Genomic DNA, 17,333 nt, shown 5'->3' on the forward strand with positions numbered 1-17,333 from the left:
CAGGGATTTGATACGGCCATGTGCCATGCGCTGATGGCGTTGCACTCTAGGTGGACACGTTCTGGGGCAGTGGTGCGGACGGACAGGGTAGGAATGAGTTTGGGAAGTGCTTAATGAGACTGAGGGACAAGTTACGCGCAGAAGACTGGATAAACCGATGAGTACAGTGCGATTTCAGAGCGTTTGTAGTGTTTCATGTCTCCAGTGGATGCTCTAGAAAGGCGGGTTCTGTTGTTTATTCGTACCAAGGGCTTTGCTCTATCTTATGATGTACCATGCTATGTGTGCTTATTGCAATGTGTAGGATTTCAGCTCCGAGTTAGGTAATGGTCGTGGTAAGTACTGCGCAAAATATATTCCTGAGACTCGATGCTCATCGCGGGTAAGAGTTTTACGAAGGAGCGTATAAGGACGCCATATCGCGGAGCTGAGGAACACGTTATCAGCACGTGGACGCAAGGTTCAACTTGAACTGCATAAATGCCGCGTGTTCATCGCCTGGTGTTCCTTCCTTCCCGACTACCATGGAGCTGCCGGTTTTACTGCTAGCGGTTCTCGTATTCCTGGTATACATCTCAGCAGAGCATTTGTGGCCGAAGCCGCGGCGACGAGACGCACGGTCCGGGAGGGATTCGGCGCCTCTCCTGTTCTACAAAAAAGACGAGCCTTATTACGAGTCCGTCGGTCCTGCGGATGGGTCTGCGGCAGATAATAACGCCTTTCGTGCAGGTTTACTAACTTTTCGCCACATCCCATACAATATCAGGGCAAATTGTATCCTACATCCGAGCACTGTGAGTATGCGAGACGCATGTCGTTGCCGACAGGCTCTGAATCATCTTGTAGTGTTCCAAGCCTACAAGTTCTTATCGACCCGCCCCGACCTTGCAGAGCGCGTCCGAACGACACCCACTCCGCGCGCAGCTTTGGAAGAGGCCACGCGGATGCGAAAGCTGCAGCGTTCTGACTGGTTCGACGTGAACATCAGCGTCATGGATCAGGTCCTGGAGGCCAAGTTCACGCAAAATGCGCAGCTAAAAAAGCTATTGCTTGACACAGGAGAAAGGGACATCATTGAGGATAGCCCTGTAGGCCTTAATTGCTACGTTGAAACCGGTCGAACACTTGCTGACTCTGCTCCAGGTCGACTCATTCTGGGGGTGCGGCGCCGACGGCCAGGGTCGGAATGAGCTCGGCAAGGCTCTAGTGAGGCTAAGAAAGAAATTTCGTAGACAGGGAAGACAGCACAGGTGAAGGCAAAGGCCGGAGGCTGATCCCGGTTTCACGCATTGGCGACTGCAGTGTTGTCGGAGACCGTCCAAGAGCAGCCTGACATAATGCTGTCCAGACGCACTTGTATCTGTTACGAACTCTGCTGTAGCAGTCACATGTGTCCTTGCCACAAGCCGTATGTATGCCAGCAACCTGACCATATTCAAGTCATGGAGGTGTGCGCCTTTAAGCGTCTAGTATTCCAACGGCTTTACCATGAAACGCGTACCCATACCTGAGTCGAGTTCTTTCTGGACGTCAAATAGTCTGTTTGTGCGCGTGTTGACACCATGACTTGGGACGGACAAGCCTCTGTTTATTTTCCTTAGTTCCCATCGCAGAGTAGTATCAGCTCACGTTCGCTCAAATGTTGAACTTGCGCGGGGAGTATCTTCTCAGAACGAATTGAATTTGAGCTATAATAACCGCTGTGCGCGACGACCATCTGGGTGCTACCGCGAAGCCTGCCAAAGACAACGCCACACCCGTGCTACGAAAACAAATGATGAGAGTTTGGGGAGCACCTTGATACTTGGGAGAGGCATTGTGAAACGACGATTAGGGCTTGAAGATGATGAGATAGAGAGGCCTAATGGCTTCGTTCTGTCGTCGTCGAGTGTCAGTACCGGGAAGAACTTGACGTAAACTCAACGGTGTACCTTATATACTACAAGTTTCGGAATATCAATTTGTGTCTCTAATGGAGAGACCATGCACTCACCGATAGCCTCGTCATGTTGAAGGCCCTTTCCAGGCTCGCCGACAACAGAGTCGTAGCCAGCAGGAGGCTATCACGGCTTTTCAGCACCACTGCACAGCAGTATGATCTATGAAACAAATTACCTGATTGAGAGTCGTATCGTCGCTCTGCAGCTTGCAGGTTTTGCCCATGATGACCTCGTTTAGGAGAAGCGCTCGGTAGCTCGAACCTCCAGCGTTATTGATAAAGCTATTTGCCTTTAGATAGTCTTGTCATCACGCCGCAGCGAAGAGGCATATAAACGGTAGCATACCTTGGAAGAGGTCGCAGACGTGTATATTCCTACGCCGAACTGCCCTCTCGCTGCCTTTTCCACTTGGAACGAATTCTGTAAATGCAATGTCAGCCAATGCATAAGGTATGTTGGATATACACTAGCCTGCAAGATACTGCAGACCCTGCATCCTGAGTTGGTACAAAAACCGGTGTTTTGCGCATCATCTCCAATGCGACATTGGCGAGCTGTTCCATGCCAACGTCGTCTGGAGTTACCCACGGCAGTTCTGGTGTCACAGGTCTCAGCGTCCTAAGAACCAATATAGAAGAAACGTAAATCGCACTTGTAGGATAAGAATTTCTTTATGTGGCTCTGAGGAGAGTATATCTTGTATACCTGGTCGGATGTTAAACACTTGAGCTCATATGCCGTCAGCCTTGTAATCCGCTATCTTACTTTTACGACGTCCGGAGGCTTGGGGCTACTCTTCCACTGGTCCCCAAACTGCTGAACGACTAGACGTCGGGTGAAGTATGAGCTATGTACCGGAGCGACCCAGAGCTGATATCCTCACCGCTTCGCCATTCATCCTGTGACTTTGGCACTTCGAGAATTGCCGGCGCTGGTGCAAGGGTAAGCGATTGCGCGCGGAGGTAGTACACGAGGCAAACTGACTGCCTTGGTGGACACTGTCACGGCATTTGATAGAGCAGAAGTCGCTCAGTTTCCCATTCACGAAGGTTCTCGGACGTTGGTCGCAGCTGCGCAATACATGAAGTAGAGACGGAAATATACGGAGTAACTAAGCTTACAGAAGACACATGTCGACTCCTGCGCTAGGGCCGGTTGTGGCAGCCGCATGGGGCGGTTGGTGGCCACCTTTGCCGCTCTGAGCATACGCGCTCGCGCAGGTGCGACCACAAAAGTCGTGGACTGCAGATTTCATACTTTAGATCAAGCCGTCGCTGAGAGAAAGGGCTAACCTTTTCCTGGCTCTGTGTAGACGGGCTTAGCTTGGCAATTCTACAGAGACATAGCTTGGTAATCAATCAGCTATCACTGGCGAAGGAGCAATAGCATGCCTTGCAGAGCCGAGGCCGCTGAGGCCGTTGAGGTTGGTGGGACGCCGCGGCCATATGCGAGCGAGAGCAATACTGGGACGGCTGACCATTGTTGCCTATCCAAACAGGCACATAACAGCCAGGGAGAGCACATATAGTGGCGGAATTCATGGTGGATCTGGTCGCGAAAGATGGGGAGGTTTGCTGACACCGCTGCACATCTTATAGCAACTGACATCTCCGGAAAACTAGCGATATCTACGCAAGCGAGTTTTCGTTCAGAGAGCATCTCAATTAAACAGCAACACTTGCCACGTTGCTAATGCGCGTCCACGCTGCACAGCGCATGTCGCGCAAAAGAGGCTAAGCTTCTCTTGGACATCGAAGCATAGTCCTTTGTTGTACAACGTGATGAGAGCTGATTCTAAGGCATGCTGACAAGGGTCCAAACCAGGGCAATAGCATCGAGATACAATGCATTGCCAACATGCTGATAGAAAACGTTGCAAACTAAACTGTAGCTGGTATCCCTAGGGCAGCTGGAAGCCGCCAGCGCGCTGCCTATCCAAATCTCTGTCTAAAGAAGTGAATCTGGGTCAACAATCCCATTTCTGACGCAAACTGAAACGGTACACCACCGATTGACTGATGGTCGCGTGTAAGCAGCGAGGATCTCCATCCATGGGAAGAAGCGGCGTGTCTGTAACAAATGGAGTACAGTGGGCAGGTGCGCCACGCCGCTTATGCGTGGTCTTGGTATAAGGAACATGCCGTTGTGTAGAACAACATAAGGTTGGGATGTGACCTTAGTCCTCTCTGGATTTGGTAAGGAGTCATAGGCGTCCCTCGGGCGAACGTCTTGAAATTCGTCCAGGGTCTTCATATCAAGATTTGGTGACCGAACGTTGAGTCCTCGTTTTGAGGGTACATCTCCATTGTTCGTCCATCCTTCCAGTCGCAAGGCGGAATATGAACGCAATCGCCATGTACTCCTCCACACAACTTAAACTCAAGGTCCGAGTCCGTTACGGAGAGAAGGCGTTGGGTTTTTTCGAGTAAGCGGTGCTGATTGCTACCTGGAGTTCCGTGCTCAAGACAGTAGATCTGCGGCGTGACTTGGATTTGTACGAGGGTTCGCGGTAGATGTTGGTATAGCTTAACAAAGGCAGTTGCCGCCGCAAATGGCGAAGAGGCGCGATGACATAAGCTGATGACAGGAAATTTGCCTTAAGTAGAAAATGTCGGTAACAGGCGCCTTTCTGGCTTCCTTCCTTCAGCTTGTGAGCGAGCGCGCCAATAGGCTTTGAGGCTAGGTGTACATTACCCTCTGTAGGTAGCATTTTCAATTCAGGAGGAAAAAAAAAATAGGCTTTGAGGGAACTGTCCTTGTCAGCAGCTTAGAGATGAACAGGTGTACTATCATTGGGATGATCCTACTGCAGAGCACTGCAAGCGGCACCGCTACGGGCCACGTCATAGCATTCCAAGCTCGTAACTTTGGCGATACTCGAGTGACACTCACAGATAGACCAGGAACGTACCTATCCCGCGAGGCCCATGAGGAAGCCGCTAGACCGCGGAAACTTTGATGCCGCTTTCTTAAACTTGGCTCGAGGTCCGCGAAAGAATTTGAGGAGTCCGGCTACTGCATCTAGCGTCTAGCATTTCTCGAACATGTCTGCATTGGAGCTCGCTATGGGCTTCATAGCGTATGTGCGGGAACGAGGAGTATCTTCAAGAATCCAGAGTGATGCAACGTTACAAGCTGGAATAGCTTAAGGACAAGCACTGCGCAAAGGAGAGTGCGCAAAGTGTGGAGGGTCGTCGCGAAAAGTCTGTCCTCGAGATCATCCTCTGTATCGTCCTTGAGATTCGGTTTGTCATGACTGTATCCCCTTCTCTAGTTGAGCTAACATTCCCAAGAAATGATTTACGTCGCAGCTGCTACTAACTCTATACACACTGCCTCACGCACAGCTGCTGAGAAGACTATTCATTTTCACCAGCACGCTCACTCGGTTGTTTCACCGTCGTTCAAACGTTGCCTCCCTGAGACGACCAGCCTGACGCTCGAAGTGGGATGAATGCCGCCAATGCTGTTTCTCGAGATGAAGTGATTGCGGCACTTATCTGAAGGTCAGATATCAATAAAGCGGTAGTAATGATCACAGATGAACGGAATGCGTATAAAAGTATGCAAAGCTTGGGATCCGGGTCATCTGAGGGTGTGACCCTCTTCTCTTCTCTTCTCGCCTAAGGTGCTCAAAATACTTTTGGGAAGAGAATACATACATTGAAGCGGACACTTATTCCAGTAAACGTTGCGATTTAGGTCCTAGCACGAATTCCGCCCGGACAGCCTGCACATACATCGTGAAAGAGGGTAGTAATGAGGTCCTGCGAGCCACATTAATATCTGTGAGTGACCGTGTGAGGCGATGACTAAGGTTTGAGGATGAGAAGATGGGAAGGCTTAATGGCGTCGTTCTGGCAACAGCAAGCGTCTGCATCGGTTAAGACCAAGCGCAGAAAGAGCTTACCCTGTACACTAGATATCCCCTTCAATACCATATTTGTACAAAACAGAGAATTATACACTCACCAACACCTTCATCGTAGTTCAGGTTCACAGTCACCCCGGGCTCGCCGACAACTGAATTGTATCCAGGAGGCGGCTATCAGAGTCTCCGTTAAACGATACCGCTCGGGTCATGTGTATGGAGAGGAATAACCTGGGTGAGAGTTCTATCCTCACGAGGGAGCTTGATTGCCTTCCCCATGATCACCTCGCTCAGAATCATCGCACGGTAGCTTGAACCCCCCAGCTCCTTGATGTAGTCGTTCGACTGGAAAAATATACTCAATTATGACATTCCCCAGAAGGAATTGCCGATAGTTACCTTCGAAGAGGTAGCTGAAACGTATATTCCTACACCGAACCGCTGGTAGCTGCCTGCGCCTCTTGCCGCCTTTGATAAATCGAATGAGCCCTGGAATCAGAGACATGATAACGTCAGTCGCTGTACGAGAGTGCCTGATGTCAATGTTGACCTGTAGGATATTGCACATCGCACACTGTGCATTACGGCAGAAGGTGAGATTCTGCGCATCGTCACCGATGCGACAGTAGCGAGTCGTTCCGTGCCAGCGTCTTCTTGAGTTGCCCACGTCCGCTCTAATGGACCGGATGTTCAGCATTTGATCGGACTCCAGAGAAAACAGAAAGAGAGCGTACTTGTAGGCTTTAAATTTGTTCATGTGACTGTCAAGAGGGAATGCCTTGTACATCTGGCCAATAATTAGCGATTAGGCATGTTTTGCTTTCCGCTAGCAATTGGTAGCCTTGCCTTGACTACCTCCGGTCGCTTCTTATTTGGGTGCTTCCACTGCATGTTGAACTGATCAACGACTACATAGAGGCTGAGACATGTAACAAGGATTGTGTCAACTGACTATCACACTTACCACTTCGAAACTGCTCGTGCGAAGATGGCACTTCGAGAAGAAGTGGCGCTGATGCAGCCGTAAGTATCTACGCCCGGAACTAACACGTAAGATGTGGCTTGCCTATATCGGAGACTTTATCCACGCAATCCTTAGAGCAGAAGTCTTTCAGCTTCCCGTTTACCCAGGCTTTGGGTTTTTGTTCGCAGCTATAACGCACGTGATGTACAGACCGCGTACCGGGTAACAGCGACTTACTAAAGACACATGTCGACTCCATTCCTGAGAGCGAATATCTCAGTTTCGATATCAAAGCTCAGTGTCACCGTTAGGAACATACTGATTACGACCATTATTCCCGCCTTGAAGATACGCCTTGGCGCAAGTGCGACCGCAGAAGTCGTGGACTGCAAGTCACCTACGTCAGACCGAGCTGTCAATTAGAATGGGAACTGACCTCTACTATTCTCCACATAGACGGGCCTAGTCCCGCAGTTCTAAATAAATAGGCCTCAGTGCGCTATCCGCTAGCGAAGGGTTGAACATCAATAGCCTTCCTTGCAAAGCTGAGACTGCGAGGACTGCACAGGCTGTTGTGTTGCCGCCTTCATATGCGAACGGGAGCAGTACTGTGACGGTACGCCATTACGATCAACCCAGACACTAGCAGAGCATCTCGGGAGAGCGCAAGTATTGGAGGAGCTCATGGTGGAACCGGAGCGAGAGACACGGTAGTAAGCTATTGGCCAGGCTCGCTGGGTATCTTATAACATCTGCTATGAGCCTGCGATCAGTGGTAGTCGTTCCAACGATGTTTTCAGGCATTGTGTACCGGATGGTGATCTCTGCCGCACGGATGGCGTGCGGTGACCACGAGTAGTCCGTGCTGCATAAAGAAGTCAGCGTAGATTAGACAAAGCTGGACATTTTTGGAAGAATGAAGCCGTTAGGTTTACTTCTCTAGCATGTTGACGACCCTTGATCTCAGGGAAACCGCAACAAGATCGGATTTGGTGAAAGACGTGCCAGGAGCAGCGCTGTCCGTGACTGTCGGGGCCTGAGATGCCGCCGCCCCCGCCTCGTGCGTGAGGGTGGCGAATCCGGCTCGCAGGCATGGTGGGCTTGCGGAGCCATGTTTGAGCTCCCGCAGGGGCGGGGTTCGCCCCATTCAGATGACTATCAGAGCCGCGAGGCAGCTAGCCCATCCGTTCTTGGCGACCTTCTGGTCTTGTGGCTGTGTTTTGCACTAGCCCAGCACCTAGAGAGGTGGTAGCGATGTTGTTGTTTGAAATTCGTGCACCACGGAAGCCTGCGTGCGTTGTTGTCATATATGTAGATAAGCGAAGAGCCATAGTGATTTAAGACGCGAAAAGTGTCACGGAAGGGAGGGGTAATCATCGTGAGCGCCGGAGAAGACAGGCCAGGGCTGCGAGTTCGCAGAGGCACGGCCGCTACAGCCAGAAAAAGTCGAGAGCCCTACTTAGACACAGCAAGAGAAAGCGAGTACACGTCGAGACAGAACCAAGAGGAAAAGGTCATATACATGCCGAGTTGTCCAGAAACGGTTGGACAACAGTCATAGCAGAAACTGAGGGGGAGGGGGAGGAGATGGCAAGCAGTATGAGATGTCCAGAGCGCAGCGTAAGCTAGGCTTCCGTACGGTGAGACGGAGATGTTTGTTGTCCATGCTCGGGTTAGGACGCGTGCCTTAGTTGGCTGCGCAGTGAATGGGAAGAGAATGGGTCGTGTGGAATGCGATACTGGCATGGATGTGTAAACGATGCAGGAGCCTGGATGAATTGTGGTCGACATCAAGGGCGATGCGGAAGAGTAGGGCCGATGACACAAGACTCCACGGCACTGGTCGATGGAGGATCGTTGCCTGAGAATAACCGCGATGTAACATGTCTTACGTAGGCGGACGAAGGCGCAGATGGGCCTGCCAGCTGCCCATCGAGACGTGTTGCAGACCGACGATATCAATCTGGTCGATGGTGACGTTGGCGACGCTGTATTTAGCGTTAGCCTCGGCCTCCATGGTCTTGTCTTTCTTCTCCTGTGCGTAGACAGCATCAATGATTAAGCGAAAAGCAGGAGCGAGGCAGTACTAGACGCACATCAAGGAACCGTTGCACGGTCTTGGCTAGGTTCTTCGCCAGCTTAGCACGAGTGATTGGCTGTGGTGGGCTACGGAAGTCTCGGGTTGGGATTAGACGGCTCCAGGGAGTATAGCCCGGCCACTGTTACCAACTTCAGCACTGATGCTATGAGGGAGTGAACAAAAGACACAAACGTTGATTCGGATTGAGACCGAGGGTCCGCGATTCTGGAACATGGAATAGTCGCGGCCATGCAGGCGGGAGAATCGAGAGTTCATGGCATCCCTGCAGTTGATGCCACATCCGTCAGGGTGCTGGGTCAAAAACATGATAGGCGGCTCCGGTTCCAGTTCATCGACGGAGCGACGACGGTTGCTCTGGGTGCTGGGCTTGTATACCCTTTGCGGAACAAGGAAGACGGCGTCGGGAAACCTGCCGGCAATGTCAAAGACAGTGTCGATAGGACTACAGTAGGCCGGGACGGTATATTGAACAGGCGTTTGGTAGACGATTACTGAAGACATGCCTGAGCTAGAGGCTGGCGCAAGTAGAAGAGGAGGGTCGGTACGTAGGCGACGATGTGCCATTGTAGAGTCCCGAAATGGAGACCTCCATCGAAAACCCACGATACAGCACACGTGGGAATGTCTTCGCTCAGAGCCATATCAAGGAGTATGGGAGCATCGGCGGATGCTCGGAGTTAGTGAACCTAGGTTGCTTTCCGGTGAAGATCTGAACTTGAGTCTCACTAGAGCTTTGTAGGAGTGTGTGGAAAGACCGGATGTCTAGGACGCAAGCGCAGCATGGCGAGTACATTGACCTCCAACCGGCACTGGGTGGTAAGCGCACTTTTTTCCGGCGTAAAATTAGCCAAAAAGTGATCCAACAAGGCCCCAACTTTATCCGGTTTTCACCTGAAAAAAAAAACCGAAGGCAAAACTCGTTTTAGACCCTTTTGGCTGGTTTTGCACCGGTTTCTCCTCAATTTGCATCGGCGTAGAATCGAGGAATAACGGGGCCTTTTTTAGCCGCTTTTTTCTGAGTTTTCTTGAGAAAAAAACTGCGCTTACCACCCTGTGCGGTAGACGATGCGCAATTCCCAGCCATCGGCGCCTCTTAGAAAGCAAGTCTTGTCATCACATTTCGGCAAGGCGCACACACATCCATTGGCCACAAGTGATAAAACATTTTCTGAGGGCTAAATAGAGGGAATACGAGGCAAGACTGTAGGGCCGCCTGAAGGCTTGGAAAAAATGATCAGGTAGAGCGGTCTGATTGCTTCGTTCTGCAGCGCGGTCGACGTGAACAACTTGACGCGGCGCGAAGCGATTGAATGCCATACCTTATACACTGCGAAAGTATCTGCTTTTAGAACATACACGCAATGATAAGGCAACAAAGACTCACCAATACATTCGTCGTAATTCAGATCACCTCCGGGTTCGCCGATGACAGAATCATATCCTTGAGGGGGCTGGCGAGACTGCTGTTAGACGTGAATCGAATATCACACAGTATTGTATGTTACCGCAGTGAGGTTCTGGTTGCCCACGGTCAACTTGATCGCCTTTCCCATGATAACTTCGGTCAAGAGCATGGCTTGGTAGTTTGACATTGCAAGCTCGCCGACGTAATCGTTGGCCTGTGGGCACGTTTCACCAATCTATAGCAGATTTTTGCCATCGTAAACATACCTTTGAGGAGGTAGCTGAAGTATAGATGCCGGCACCAAAACGTCCAAAATTGGTACGCTGCCCAAATCTGGCCACTTCGAATGAGCTCTGCAAAACAACCACTCAGTTCGGAATTGCCGTGTGATCGAGGCTAAGGGATTTTACCTCGAGAATACGACAAAGCGAGCAGTCCTCGTCGGAGCAAAAACCAGTATAGTGGTCTCCAATGTGACAGGCGCGGACTGTGCCGTGGAACCGACGGTTAGAGTTCCCACCCTCTAGACCGGTACGACGTTCGACTCCGAGTCTATAGATCATGGTAGGAAACCATAGTGCAGGACGGATTAATTGAACTTACTTATATCGACCGAACTCGTCCATGTGGTCCTTTGAAGAATAAATCTTATAGACCTAGCAAGGAATTAACGCCAGTGCTGACAGATGCAAAGCCAGCAGACGTACCTTATACACTTTAGGAGGGGTTAGTGTATGTAGCCACTTCGTTGTAAATTGATTGGCGACTACACAGGTAGTGGTATATCATCACTGCATATCCAGTGAATCTTTAGAATGAGAATTACCACTTTCAAACGCCTCGTGAGAAGGAGGTACTTCAAGGATCATCGGTGCTGATCGATGAATGCATTCAGCCGAGGATGAGTGATTATTCGCAACATGTCTCACCGGAATTCGCGGTGTCGTCCTTGCACCTTTTTGAGCAGAAGTCACTCTTCCTACCGTTGATAGTGGCCTTTGGCCATTCGCCGCAGCTGGATTACGAGTGAGTGTTTGGAAGTACCAGTGGGAATATACACGGCTTACAACAGACATGCCTCTGCGCCATTCTGAATTGCCAGCCTGCGACAACGGAATCAAATTAGATCAATATAAGAAGCGGTAAACCTACTGGCGGTGACGCTGAGAGCAATATTCCCCCGGATTTCCCTGCTGATTAACGAAAACTGGTCGACCACATCCCGTGATGGCGCAGACTGCATTACGTCCTTGGTTGACATTAATTGGGGCCAGCGCCTGGCGAGCACCATTGCCAGAACGAGCAGCCGTCGCGCATCGGAGTCCACAGAAGTCATGTGCTGCGAATCCTCGAGTCAGCGCGAATCCGCAGCGAACCTGTCGAGCAAAGATCAACCTTTTCCGTTCTCCACGTACACGGGTCTTGCGTGGCAGTTCTGCACAGTGGCTTTGAGCACGGGTTTATTTACGGCGGCGCGGATCCGCGACACGTTACCTTGCAGATCGAGTTCTGGTTTATCTTTGACACCGCGCTGTCACGATGCGAGACGCTGCAGTACTGCGAAAAGCTACCATCTGGGTCTCTCCATACTGCCTTGGTGCAGCCTGGGTAAGCACAAATGGTGACTCCAGTACGAGTCCCGTCGGGACACATGGCGGGTGTGAGTCAAAGTCGGATTGTGGGCTGAGCGGCAGATCGATGATGCTTTATAGCGATTAAAATAAAGTTTTCTCACACGAGTCCCGCATTGCGCAAGTCGGTTATCAGCACGTGAATGCACTGCGATAAAACTTACCTCGGGGTCACATAATTAATTACCACCTGGCATCCCGACTGCTGCTAAGCTGTGAATTTGGTTTCAGTAATCCTCGTAGTCGCGACGAGGGCAATGCCGGAACAGCAGGATAACGACAACATGGACGTGGATGGTGCGTTATTTGCCTCGCGAGAAAGATAAGGACTAGGAATCGCACTAGAGCCGTCGGAGAACCACGAGGAGTCACGAGACGCACCAGTCACCGGGCTGCCCATCCTGTTCTATAACAGAGACGAGCCTTATTACGAGTTTGTTGGCCTTGCAAATGAATGCGTGGCAAATAGTAACATCTTTCACACAGGTTCGCGAATTTTGCCCCACACTCTGTTCGGTTTGAGCGTAAAGAATACCCTACAGCTGAACACTGTGAGTGCTTAGTCGTAGTTCATTAATACCAGCTGCTAAGTTGCCCCATAGTGTTTCAAGCGCACAAGTTCCTCTCTACTCGCCCAGATCTCGCAGAGCGCATTCGAAAGGTTCCTACTCCACGCGCGGCTTTGGAAGAAGCGACCCGGCTGCGCAAGCTGCAGCGCTCGGACTGGTTCGATGTGAACATTAGTATCATGGATCAGATCCTGGAAGCCAAATTTACGCAGGATGCTCGTCTCGAAAAGCTACTCCTTGACACCGGAGACAGCGAAATCATCGAGAACAGCCCCGTGAGTCTTTGACTAGAGAGAAATTGGCTGGATGCTCGCTGACTTCGTTGTAGGTCGACCCCTTCTGGGGATGTGGTGCTGACGGCCAAGGCAAGAATGAGCTCGGCAAAGCTCTCATGAGGTTGAGGGAGAGGCTACGCAGGCAAGGAAGAGATAGGTGGAGTCTACAGCTCGTATAAACCTTTCCCGCATTGACGCCAGCAGTAGTCCCAGTGGGCAGCGTCGATGGTCTCAGATGGATCACGAAGCTCCAGGCAGCCAGAATACGACGTACGTGAAGCACGCCAAACTTTAAACCACTTCATATGAAGCTAAAGTGGATCAAGAGACCCCATGAGCACAGGCTGGGCGTCGTTTGAGATGGAGGTTTGAGAGCAAAACCTTCGTGGCGTCCTGGAGCGCTAGTCGGACCTCGGAATATCTCGGGGTGTCGTTCTCAATTCGCCCGTTTTGTAGACTTTGCGTATCAAAAGATTGCATCTCAGCAAATTACAAAGAAGCCTAAGGCATATAGATGGGTACAAAGGCTACAGGTATGACAGGTAGCGGATTCAGAGACGTTACACCACGAGCTACTTCCTCTTCTTGCGGCTGGACAGATTCTCCTCAGGGGTCGACGAGGGCTCGTGCTCGCGCCGCCTCTTGCCTAACCTGCGGGAAAGGTCGGTGGGAGGCGGGGGCGCATTCTTTCGCGACCGGACCACGTCCCCCGGAAGCCTCCGCAGATGAACATCGTTGACGTGGTTGAGAAACGAGCCGCTGGACAGCTCGTACGCACGCGGATGCACGCCATCCGACACGATCAGGCACTCAACTCGGTCGCCCTCGTCGCCCTCGCCGCCCACCGACCGGGCGTGCTCCGTAAGCACGTGCTCCCCCTTGGTGCCCCGCGGATAACCACCCGTGCTGCAGCCTTCAATCGGACACACCTCCCACCGCTTAGACGCGGAAGGCTCTTTCTCTTTCGCAGGGCGCGGGGCAAGTGTTCCGGCTTCAGGTTGCCGAGGAGCAGGGCTGGGCACCCGTGGTGTAGACGCTCTGGACGCAGACGCCACAGAGGGCCCAGCTTCAGAGGCGGGATTGTGCACGTTGCCAGACCCAGTGCGTGAAGACGAGGTGCGAGAGAGACGACTTGGACCAGTCTGAGCCTCCTGAGAGACTTGCACAGGCCGCCGAGGTTCGCACGCCTCCGAGATTGGGCTGATGCCTGGAACAAGGTCGGCGATGGACGGGAGAGACCACTGGCTGGCCAATGCGTGGCGGTCATGCGAAGTGCTGCCGGAAGAACCGGTCTGGGCGAGGGTGTCACGACGAGCGGCAGGCCTACGAATCATGTATGCTCCGTATCGTGCAAGGTCGATGTCCTGAAGTTTCTGGCGCGGCCTCCTCCCGGTATCCACAGCTGTCTGTGACGGGGTGCGCTGGGAACGCCTCGTCGAAGGAGCAGCCGGACCAGGAGGAAGGCGATTCTGAGAGCTCATCTGAGCTACAGGAGCCCCGCCGTGGGCAGTGCGACGCTCTGTCGAAGGCTGCCGCTGCCGCGGCGGCATCATCGTCGGAGCTGGAGGGAGCGCAGGCTGATAGTCCATGTTGAATCTTGAGGAAGGCAGCGATGAGTTGTCTGGGAGTAGTGATGGAACATTTGTCACTAAATTCGTGCCAGAAGTATACGTAGCCTCTGAGAAAAAGGGCCAAGTAGAAGCATAGTTGCCGCCCGTAACCGAGGGTTCCACGAATGTCAGCTGCTGCGACTGAGTCGCTGTGCTATGCGTCGTAGTCTGGTCGGATGTCGCCACCCTGCTCGTACCTGCATACGCCGCAAGGTCACAAGACGGCACCATGAACTGATCAAGTTCGTTCATAAGACTCCAGTCAGGTAATACGCTTGTAGCTCCATTTCGGGCGCTCTGCTGCTGGTGAAGCTGATGGTGTGACTGGCAATAAGCCCCAACGTTCTGGGTAGCCCCAGAAAGGCTGAAAGAAGCATTGTGAGACATCGAGATGCTGTCGGTGGGAGTCCTCGAAGCGTCCTGTCCTAAACCTGACAAGTTCGTTGAAGGGTCATTCAGGATACTCGGATGCGATCCCTCACTGGAAGTGGCGTAACATGAATATTCAGGCATCACGGCGGAGTATCGGTCTTGGTTGTTTGTGGATCCATGAATGGACGAGTTCGAGGATGGGTAACCAGCAGGAGCGACGGAAACGGGTGGGGGGAGGGGACGGGTATATGCGACGAGAGCGGCGGTGATAGGAGAGGATAGAGGAGGACTGGGAAACGTAGAATCAATAGCGACAGAGGAGTCGGAGGTGACGGAATTAGAAGCGGCGGAAAAGCTAGAAGTGGCCTGCCACCAGACTCTCGCATCTAGCGCTTCGTGTGCTGCTGTCTGTATGCCCGTGGATGAACCGCTATCAGAAAACAACGAAACCGTTAGTATAACGTCATATATGGATGTGGAACATCTACCTCTCTAGCATTGAGAATTGCCCTGGGAACTCGTGCGCCTGGGTAGAATTCCATCCTGCAGCGGGGTGAGCGGAGACCTGACACGTCCCTTCCGTTTGGGGTCGATGATCGGCTAGTTCATATTTTCCCTTGCTGCCTTCGATAATCTCCTGCGGAGGAATAGCCTGGCGAGGCTGGGTGTAATCCCATGCATGGTCGTAGTATGCGTAACGATAGGCCGCGCCTGCATTCGTATCGGCTACGCTGCAGGACGCCTCTCGCGCCAGAGGCTCCGGCGCAGGCGATTGGTGCGCCTGGTTGTACTTCTGAAAGACTTGCACAGGGGAAAGTTGAGGTGGTACAGGAGGGGCTGTTCCCATCTGCGGTGGGTGGACGGGGGGCGTGCATACGCCGTGATAGTTCTCGTTCGGCAAAGCGGCCGTTCGTGCCGCTGTGGCATTCGTAGACGCGTATTTTGCTGGGATTCGTGGCCTCCTGCGCAAAAGACGCGGGTTGATGGCAGATGGGTGCTGTGGGTTGCCATCGTGGTCCAACGGAACGATCGTCGCACTCGCACTCTGCCCCGCTTGTTGTTGAGATTCCCCGGTAACAGCCAGATACACGTCGTGAGCGACATCGCTGGGCTGCTGGTGTGCGTTCTGTTCATTAGCCGGCGACCGTTTCACGGCGTCGTCCGCAAGCTGCACAGGCGAGGCAACATTACACAGATCCAGCCTACATGAGCTATGTAAGAGCCTTTCCAGGTATCATAAGTTAGGGCGGAGGCTCACATAGCGTGTTCAGAAAATAGATCTTTGTTGCATAGAAGGGCAAAGTCGACAGAAGAAGTATCGGCAAAGAACCTAGACAGGTCGGTAAATAGTGTGGTCAATATACGGTGAGCGCGCGAGGCAAGGGGGACTTCGAGCAGACGTACGGACTATTGCGCGACGTCTCGTCTACAGTAGCAGAAACCTTCTGTGTTACAACCAAGGTGCTCCCAGGAGTTGTCGGAGGGGTTGTTTGGGTGTTCGACGTTTCCTCAGTGGCAGTGGACTTGGCTGTAGCCTTTTGGGAGGGAGTAGACGACGACCCTGGAGAGTGGTCAGTGGAGATAGTCAAAAGATTGGAAGCTCCAGCTGTTGGGGCTGATGTGGCCTCGCTCCTTGTCCGCTGAATCAACAAGGTCTGCGTATCGGATCCATCGCGTTCAGTCGATCGGTAGTCCACGCAGGTCTCAGCTCTGGTTTCACTGCTGGCACAGCTTGATGTTTGAGCTTTCAGCGAGATGGCCGGCTGAAGCTGCTGACGGCCTTCGGCCAGTGCGGCGACAGCCTTGGAGGGACCGACGGGGTGGGTTTCAGGAGAAGGTGAATGCGAGAGGGATTCATAGTCGTAGTTTGCGTCGGAGGAGTAGAGATGGCTGTAGTTGTTGTTAGCGAAGATCGAGGGTGAGACCTCGAAAAATCAACCCACCCGGTGGGGCCGGTGGTGGCCTTACCGGGGCCGCGATCATGGAAAATAGTGATCGACTCATTCGAAGAGGTAGGCATCGTTAGTGATGCAGAGGGCAGTGGACGTTGGATGCAGAGAGAAGAAGAGCCGTTTTAAGCTTTATTTAAGGCACTGCGCCTTTGTGACCGAGGCGTGACTGACTGAAATGTAAAATGTGGCCCTTGTAGCCACGGCGGCCTTGTTGACAAAGGCTCAAGCGCTTGTTGATAGTGTGGGGCAATCAATTAGGTCTACGGTGGCCCTGATAAGCAAGGTCTAGCGTGTCAGTATTCAGATCTTACTAGGGTAGGAAGGGTCTACAGCTTTCTAGCGCTTCTCCGATGACAGCTCAGACAATGCCATACGTTCGCCATAGGCAAAAGAGGGATGGTGATTTCGATCACACTTGATCAGGGCATTTGACAACCAAAATTCGCGAGGGTATGAGAATGGACGCCCGCCGTATTGTCCCTTTTTACTTCCGCTCCCCATGCGCCGGGCCAGCGCATAGATGCAGAGAGCCTCTCGCTTAGATTTCTGCATAAAGTTTTGTCAGCCATTGTTTGCATAGCTCTGGACACGTTTTAGTGGCTTACAAGACCCATCTGTCCTATGAATGAGAGTATTGCTGGGC

At 52.2% G+C, this 17,333-nt stretch overlaps 6 protein-coding genes across 6 annotated transcripts; 2 read left to right on the forward strand and 4 right to left on the reverse strand.

The window, feature by feature from the left end:
* Window positions 1-524: 524 nt before the first annotated feature.
* Window positions 525-1,254, forward strand: PHACADRAFT_100358 (uncharacterized protein; the record flags this gene model as incomplete). The annotated part of the gene is made up of 4 exons (XM_007398858.1): window positions 525-676; window positions 730-794; window positions 847-1,088; window positions 1,144-1,254. 4 exons carry the CDS (start codon window positions 525-527, stop codon window positions 1,252-1,254), a joined length of 570 nt encoding a protein of 189 aa, XP_007398920.1.
* Window positions 1,255-1,669: 415 nt separating this feature from the next.
* On the reverse strand, window positions 1,670-3,481 carry PHACADRAFT_261086 (uncharacterized protein; the record flags this gene model as incomplete). Its single annotated transcript, XM_007398859.1, has 13 exons — window positions 1,670-1,875; window positions 1,932-1,939; window positions 1,994-2,060; window positions 2,116-2,229; window positions 2,286-2,360; window positions 2,412-2,535; window positions 2,593-2,645; window positions 2,706-2,764; window positions 2,824-2,871; window positions 2,925-3,010; window positions 3,062-3,182; window positions 3,233-3,272; window positions 3,332-3,481. 13 exons carry the CDS (start codon window positions 3,479-3,481, stop codon window positions 1,831-1,833), a joined length of 990 nt encoding a protein of 329 aa, XP_007398921.1. The 3' UTR covers window positions 1,670-1,830.
* Window positions 3,482-5,218: 1,737 nt separating this feature from the next.
* Window positions 5,219-9,417, reverse strand: PHACADRAFT_261096 (uncharacterized protein). The gene is made up of 18 exons (XM_007398860.1): window positions 9,048-9,417; window positions 8,872-8,994; window positions 7,587-8,810; window positions 7,312-7,527; window positions 7,212-7,251; window positions 7,095-7,161; window positions 7,013-7,036; window positions 6,878-6,963; window positions 6,776-6,823; window positions 6,658-6,719; window positions 6,546-6,598; window positions 6,362-6,485; window positions 6,211-6,300; window positions 6,043-6,156; window positions 5,913-5,985; window positions 5,884-5,890; window positions 5,603-5,798; window positions 5,219-5,440 (listed from the first exon to the last, which is right to left on the reverse strand). The coding sequence occupies exons 4-17, from the start codon at window positions 7,459-7,461 to the stop codon at window positions 5,753-5,755; spliced, it is 984 nt and encodes a 327-aa protein (XP_007398922.1). The 5' UTR covers window positions 7,462-7,527; window positions 7,587-8,810; window positions 8,872-8,994; window positions 9,048-9,417; the 3' UTR covers window positions 5,219-5,440; window positions 5,603-5,752.
* Window positions 9,418-9,962: 545 nt separating this feature from the next.
* Window positions 9,963-11,948, reverse strand: PHACADRAFT_211824 (uncharacterized protein). Its single transcript, XM_007398861.1, has 13 exons — window positions 11,776-11,948; window positions 11,677-11,716; window positions 11,434-11,620; window positions 11,349-11,384; window positions 11,211-11,296; window positions 11,108-11,155; window positions 10,989-11,047; window positions 10,885-10,937; window positions 10,692-10,833; window positions 10,548-10,634; window positions 10,382-10,495; window positions 10,261-10,327; window positions 9,963-10,203 (listed from the first exon to the last, which is right to left on the reverse strand). The coding sequence occupies exons 1-13, from the start codon at window positions 11,932-11,934 to the stop codon at window positions 10,052-10,054; spliced, it is 1,230 nt and encodes a 409-aa protein (XP_007398923.1). The 5' UTR covers window positions 11,935-11,948; the 3' UTR covers window positions 9,963-10,051.
* A 217-nt stretch (window positions 11,949-12,165) lies between these two features.
* Window positions 12,166-13,065, forward strand: PHACADRAFT_261102 (uncharacterized protein). The gene is made up of 6 exons (XM_007398862.1): window positions 12,166-12,209; window positions 12,258-12,345; window positions 12,399-12,463; window positions 12,515-12,756; window positions 12,810-12,913; window positions 12,964-13,065. Exons 1-6 carry the CDS (start codon window positions 12,170-12,172, stop codon window positions 13,049-13,051), a joined length of 627 nt encoding a protein of 208 aa, XP_007398924.1. The 5' UTR covers window positions 12,166-12,169; the 3' UTR covers window positions 13,052-13,065.
* A 195-nt stretch (window positions 13,066-13,260) lies between these two features.
* Window positions 13,261-16,762, reverse strand: PHACADRAFT_186705 (uncharacterized protein). Its single transcript, XM_007398863.1, has 5 exons — window positions 16,682-16,762; window positions 16,143-16,628; window positions 15,997-16,068; window positions 15,227-15,940; window positions 13,261-15,168 (listed from the first exon to the last, which is right to left on the reverse strand). Exons 1-5 carry the CDS (start codon window positions 16,756-16,758, stop codon window positions 13,329-13,331), a joined length of 3,189 nt encoding a protein of 1,062 aa, XP_007398925.1. The 5' UTR covers window positions 16,759-16,762; the 3' UTR covers window positions 13,261-13,328.
* Window positions 16,763-17,333: the final 571 nt, after the last annotated feature.

Source organism: Phanerochaete carnosa (genome assembly GCF_000300595.1).
Source record: "Phanerochaete carnosa HHB-10118-sp unplaced genomic scaffold PHACAscaffold_8, whole genome shotgun sequence".
Classification (NCBI taxonomy): Eukaryota; Fungi; Basidiomycota; class Agaricomycetes; order Polyporales; family Phanerochaetaceae; genus Phanerochaete; species Phanerochaete carnosa.

What these genes read in the sequence shown, in the direction of transcription:
- PHACADRAFT_261096 (XM_007398860.1), bottom strand. Translation starts at nt 7,461, where the DNA reads ATGAGCTCCTCCAATACTTGCGCTCTCCCGAGATGCTCTGCTAGTGTC. An exon ending in GCACGAGCAGTTTCGAAGTG is followed by an intron (nt 6,720 to 6,775) that starts GTAAGTGTGATA and finishes GCCTCTATGTAG; the next exon opens with TCGTTGATCAGTTCAACATG. An exon ending in CGATGTGCAATATCCTACAG is followed by an intron (nt 6,301 to 6,361) that starts GTCAACATTGAC and finishes CTCTGATTCCAG; the next exon opens with GGCTCATTCGATTTATCAAA.
- PHACADRAFT_211824 (XM_007398861.1), bottom strand. Translation starts at nt 11,934, where the DNA reads ATGTGTCCCGACGGGACTCGTACTGGAGTCACCATTTGTGCTTACCCA. An exon ending in GGCGCAGAGGCATGTCTGTT is followed by an intron (nt 11,297 to 11,348) that starts GTAAGCCGTGTA and finishes CTCGTAATCCAG; the next exon opens with CTGCGGCGAATGGCCAAAGG. An exon ending in GAATTACGACGAATGTATTG is followed by an intron (nt 10,204 to 10,260) that starts GTGAGTCTTTGT and finishes ATACTTTCGCAG; the next exon opens with TGTATAAGGTATGGCATTCA.
- PHACADRAFT_261102 (XM_007398862.1), top strand. Translation starts at nt 12,170, where the DNA reads ATGCCGGAACAGCAGGATAACGACAACATGGACGTGGATG. An exon ending in ATACCCTACAGCTGAACACT is followed by an intron (nt 12,464 to 12,514) that starts GTGAGTGCTTAG and finishes GTTGCCCCATAG; the next exon opens with TGTTTCAAGCGCACAAGTTC. An exon ending in CGCAGGCAAGGAAGAGATAG is followed by an intron (nt 12,914 to 12,963) that starts GTGGAGTCTACA and finishes CGCCAGCAGTAG; the next exon opens with TCCCAGTGGGCAGCGTCGAT.
- PHACADRAFT_186705 (XM_007398863.1), bottom strand. Translation starts at nt 16,758, where the DNA reads ATGCCTACCTCTTCGAATGAGTCGATCACTATTTTCCATGATCGCGGC. An exon ending in GAGACGTCGCGCAATAGTCC is followed by an intron (nt 16,069 to 16,142) that starts GTACGTCTGCTC and finishes CGACCTGTCTAG; the next exon opens with GTTCTTTGCCGATACTTCTT. An exon ending in CTATTTTCTGAACACGCTAT is followed by an intron (nt 15,941 to 15,996) that starts GTGAGCCTCCGC and finishes TAGCTCATGTAG; the next exon opens with GCTGGATCTGTGTAATGTTG.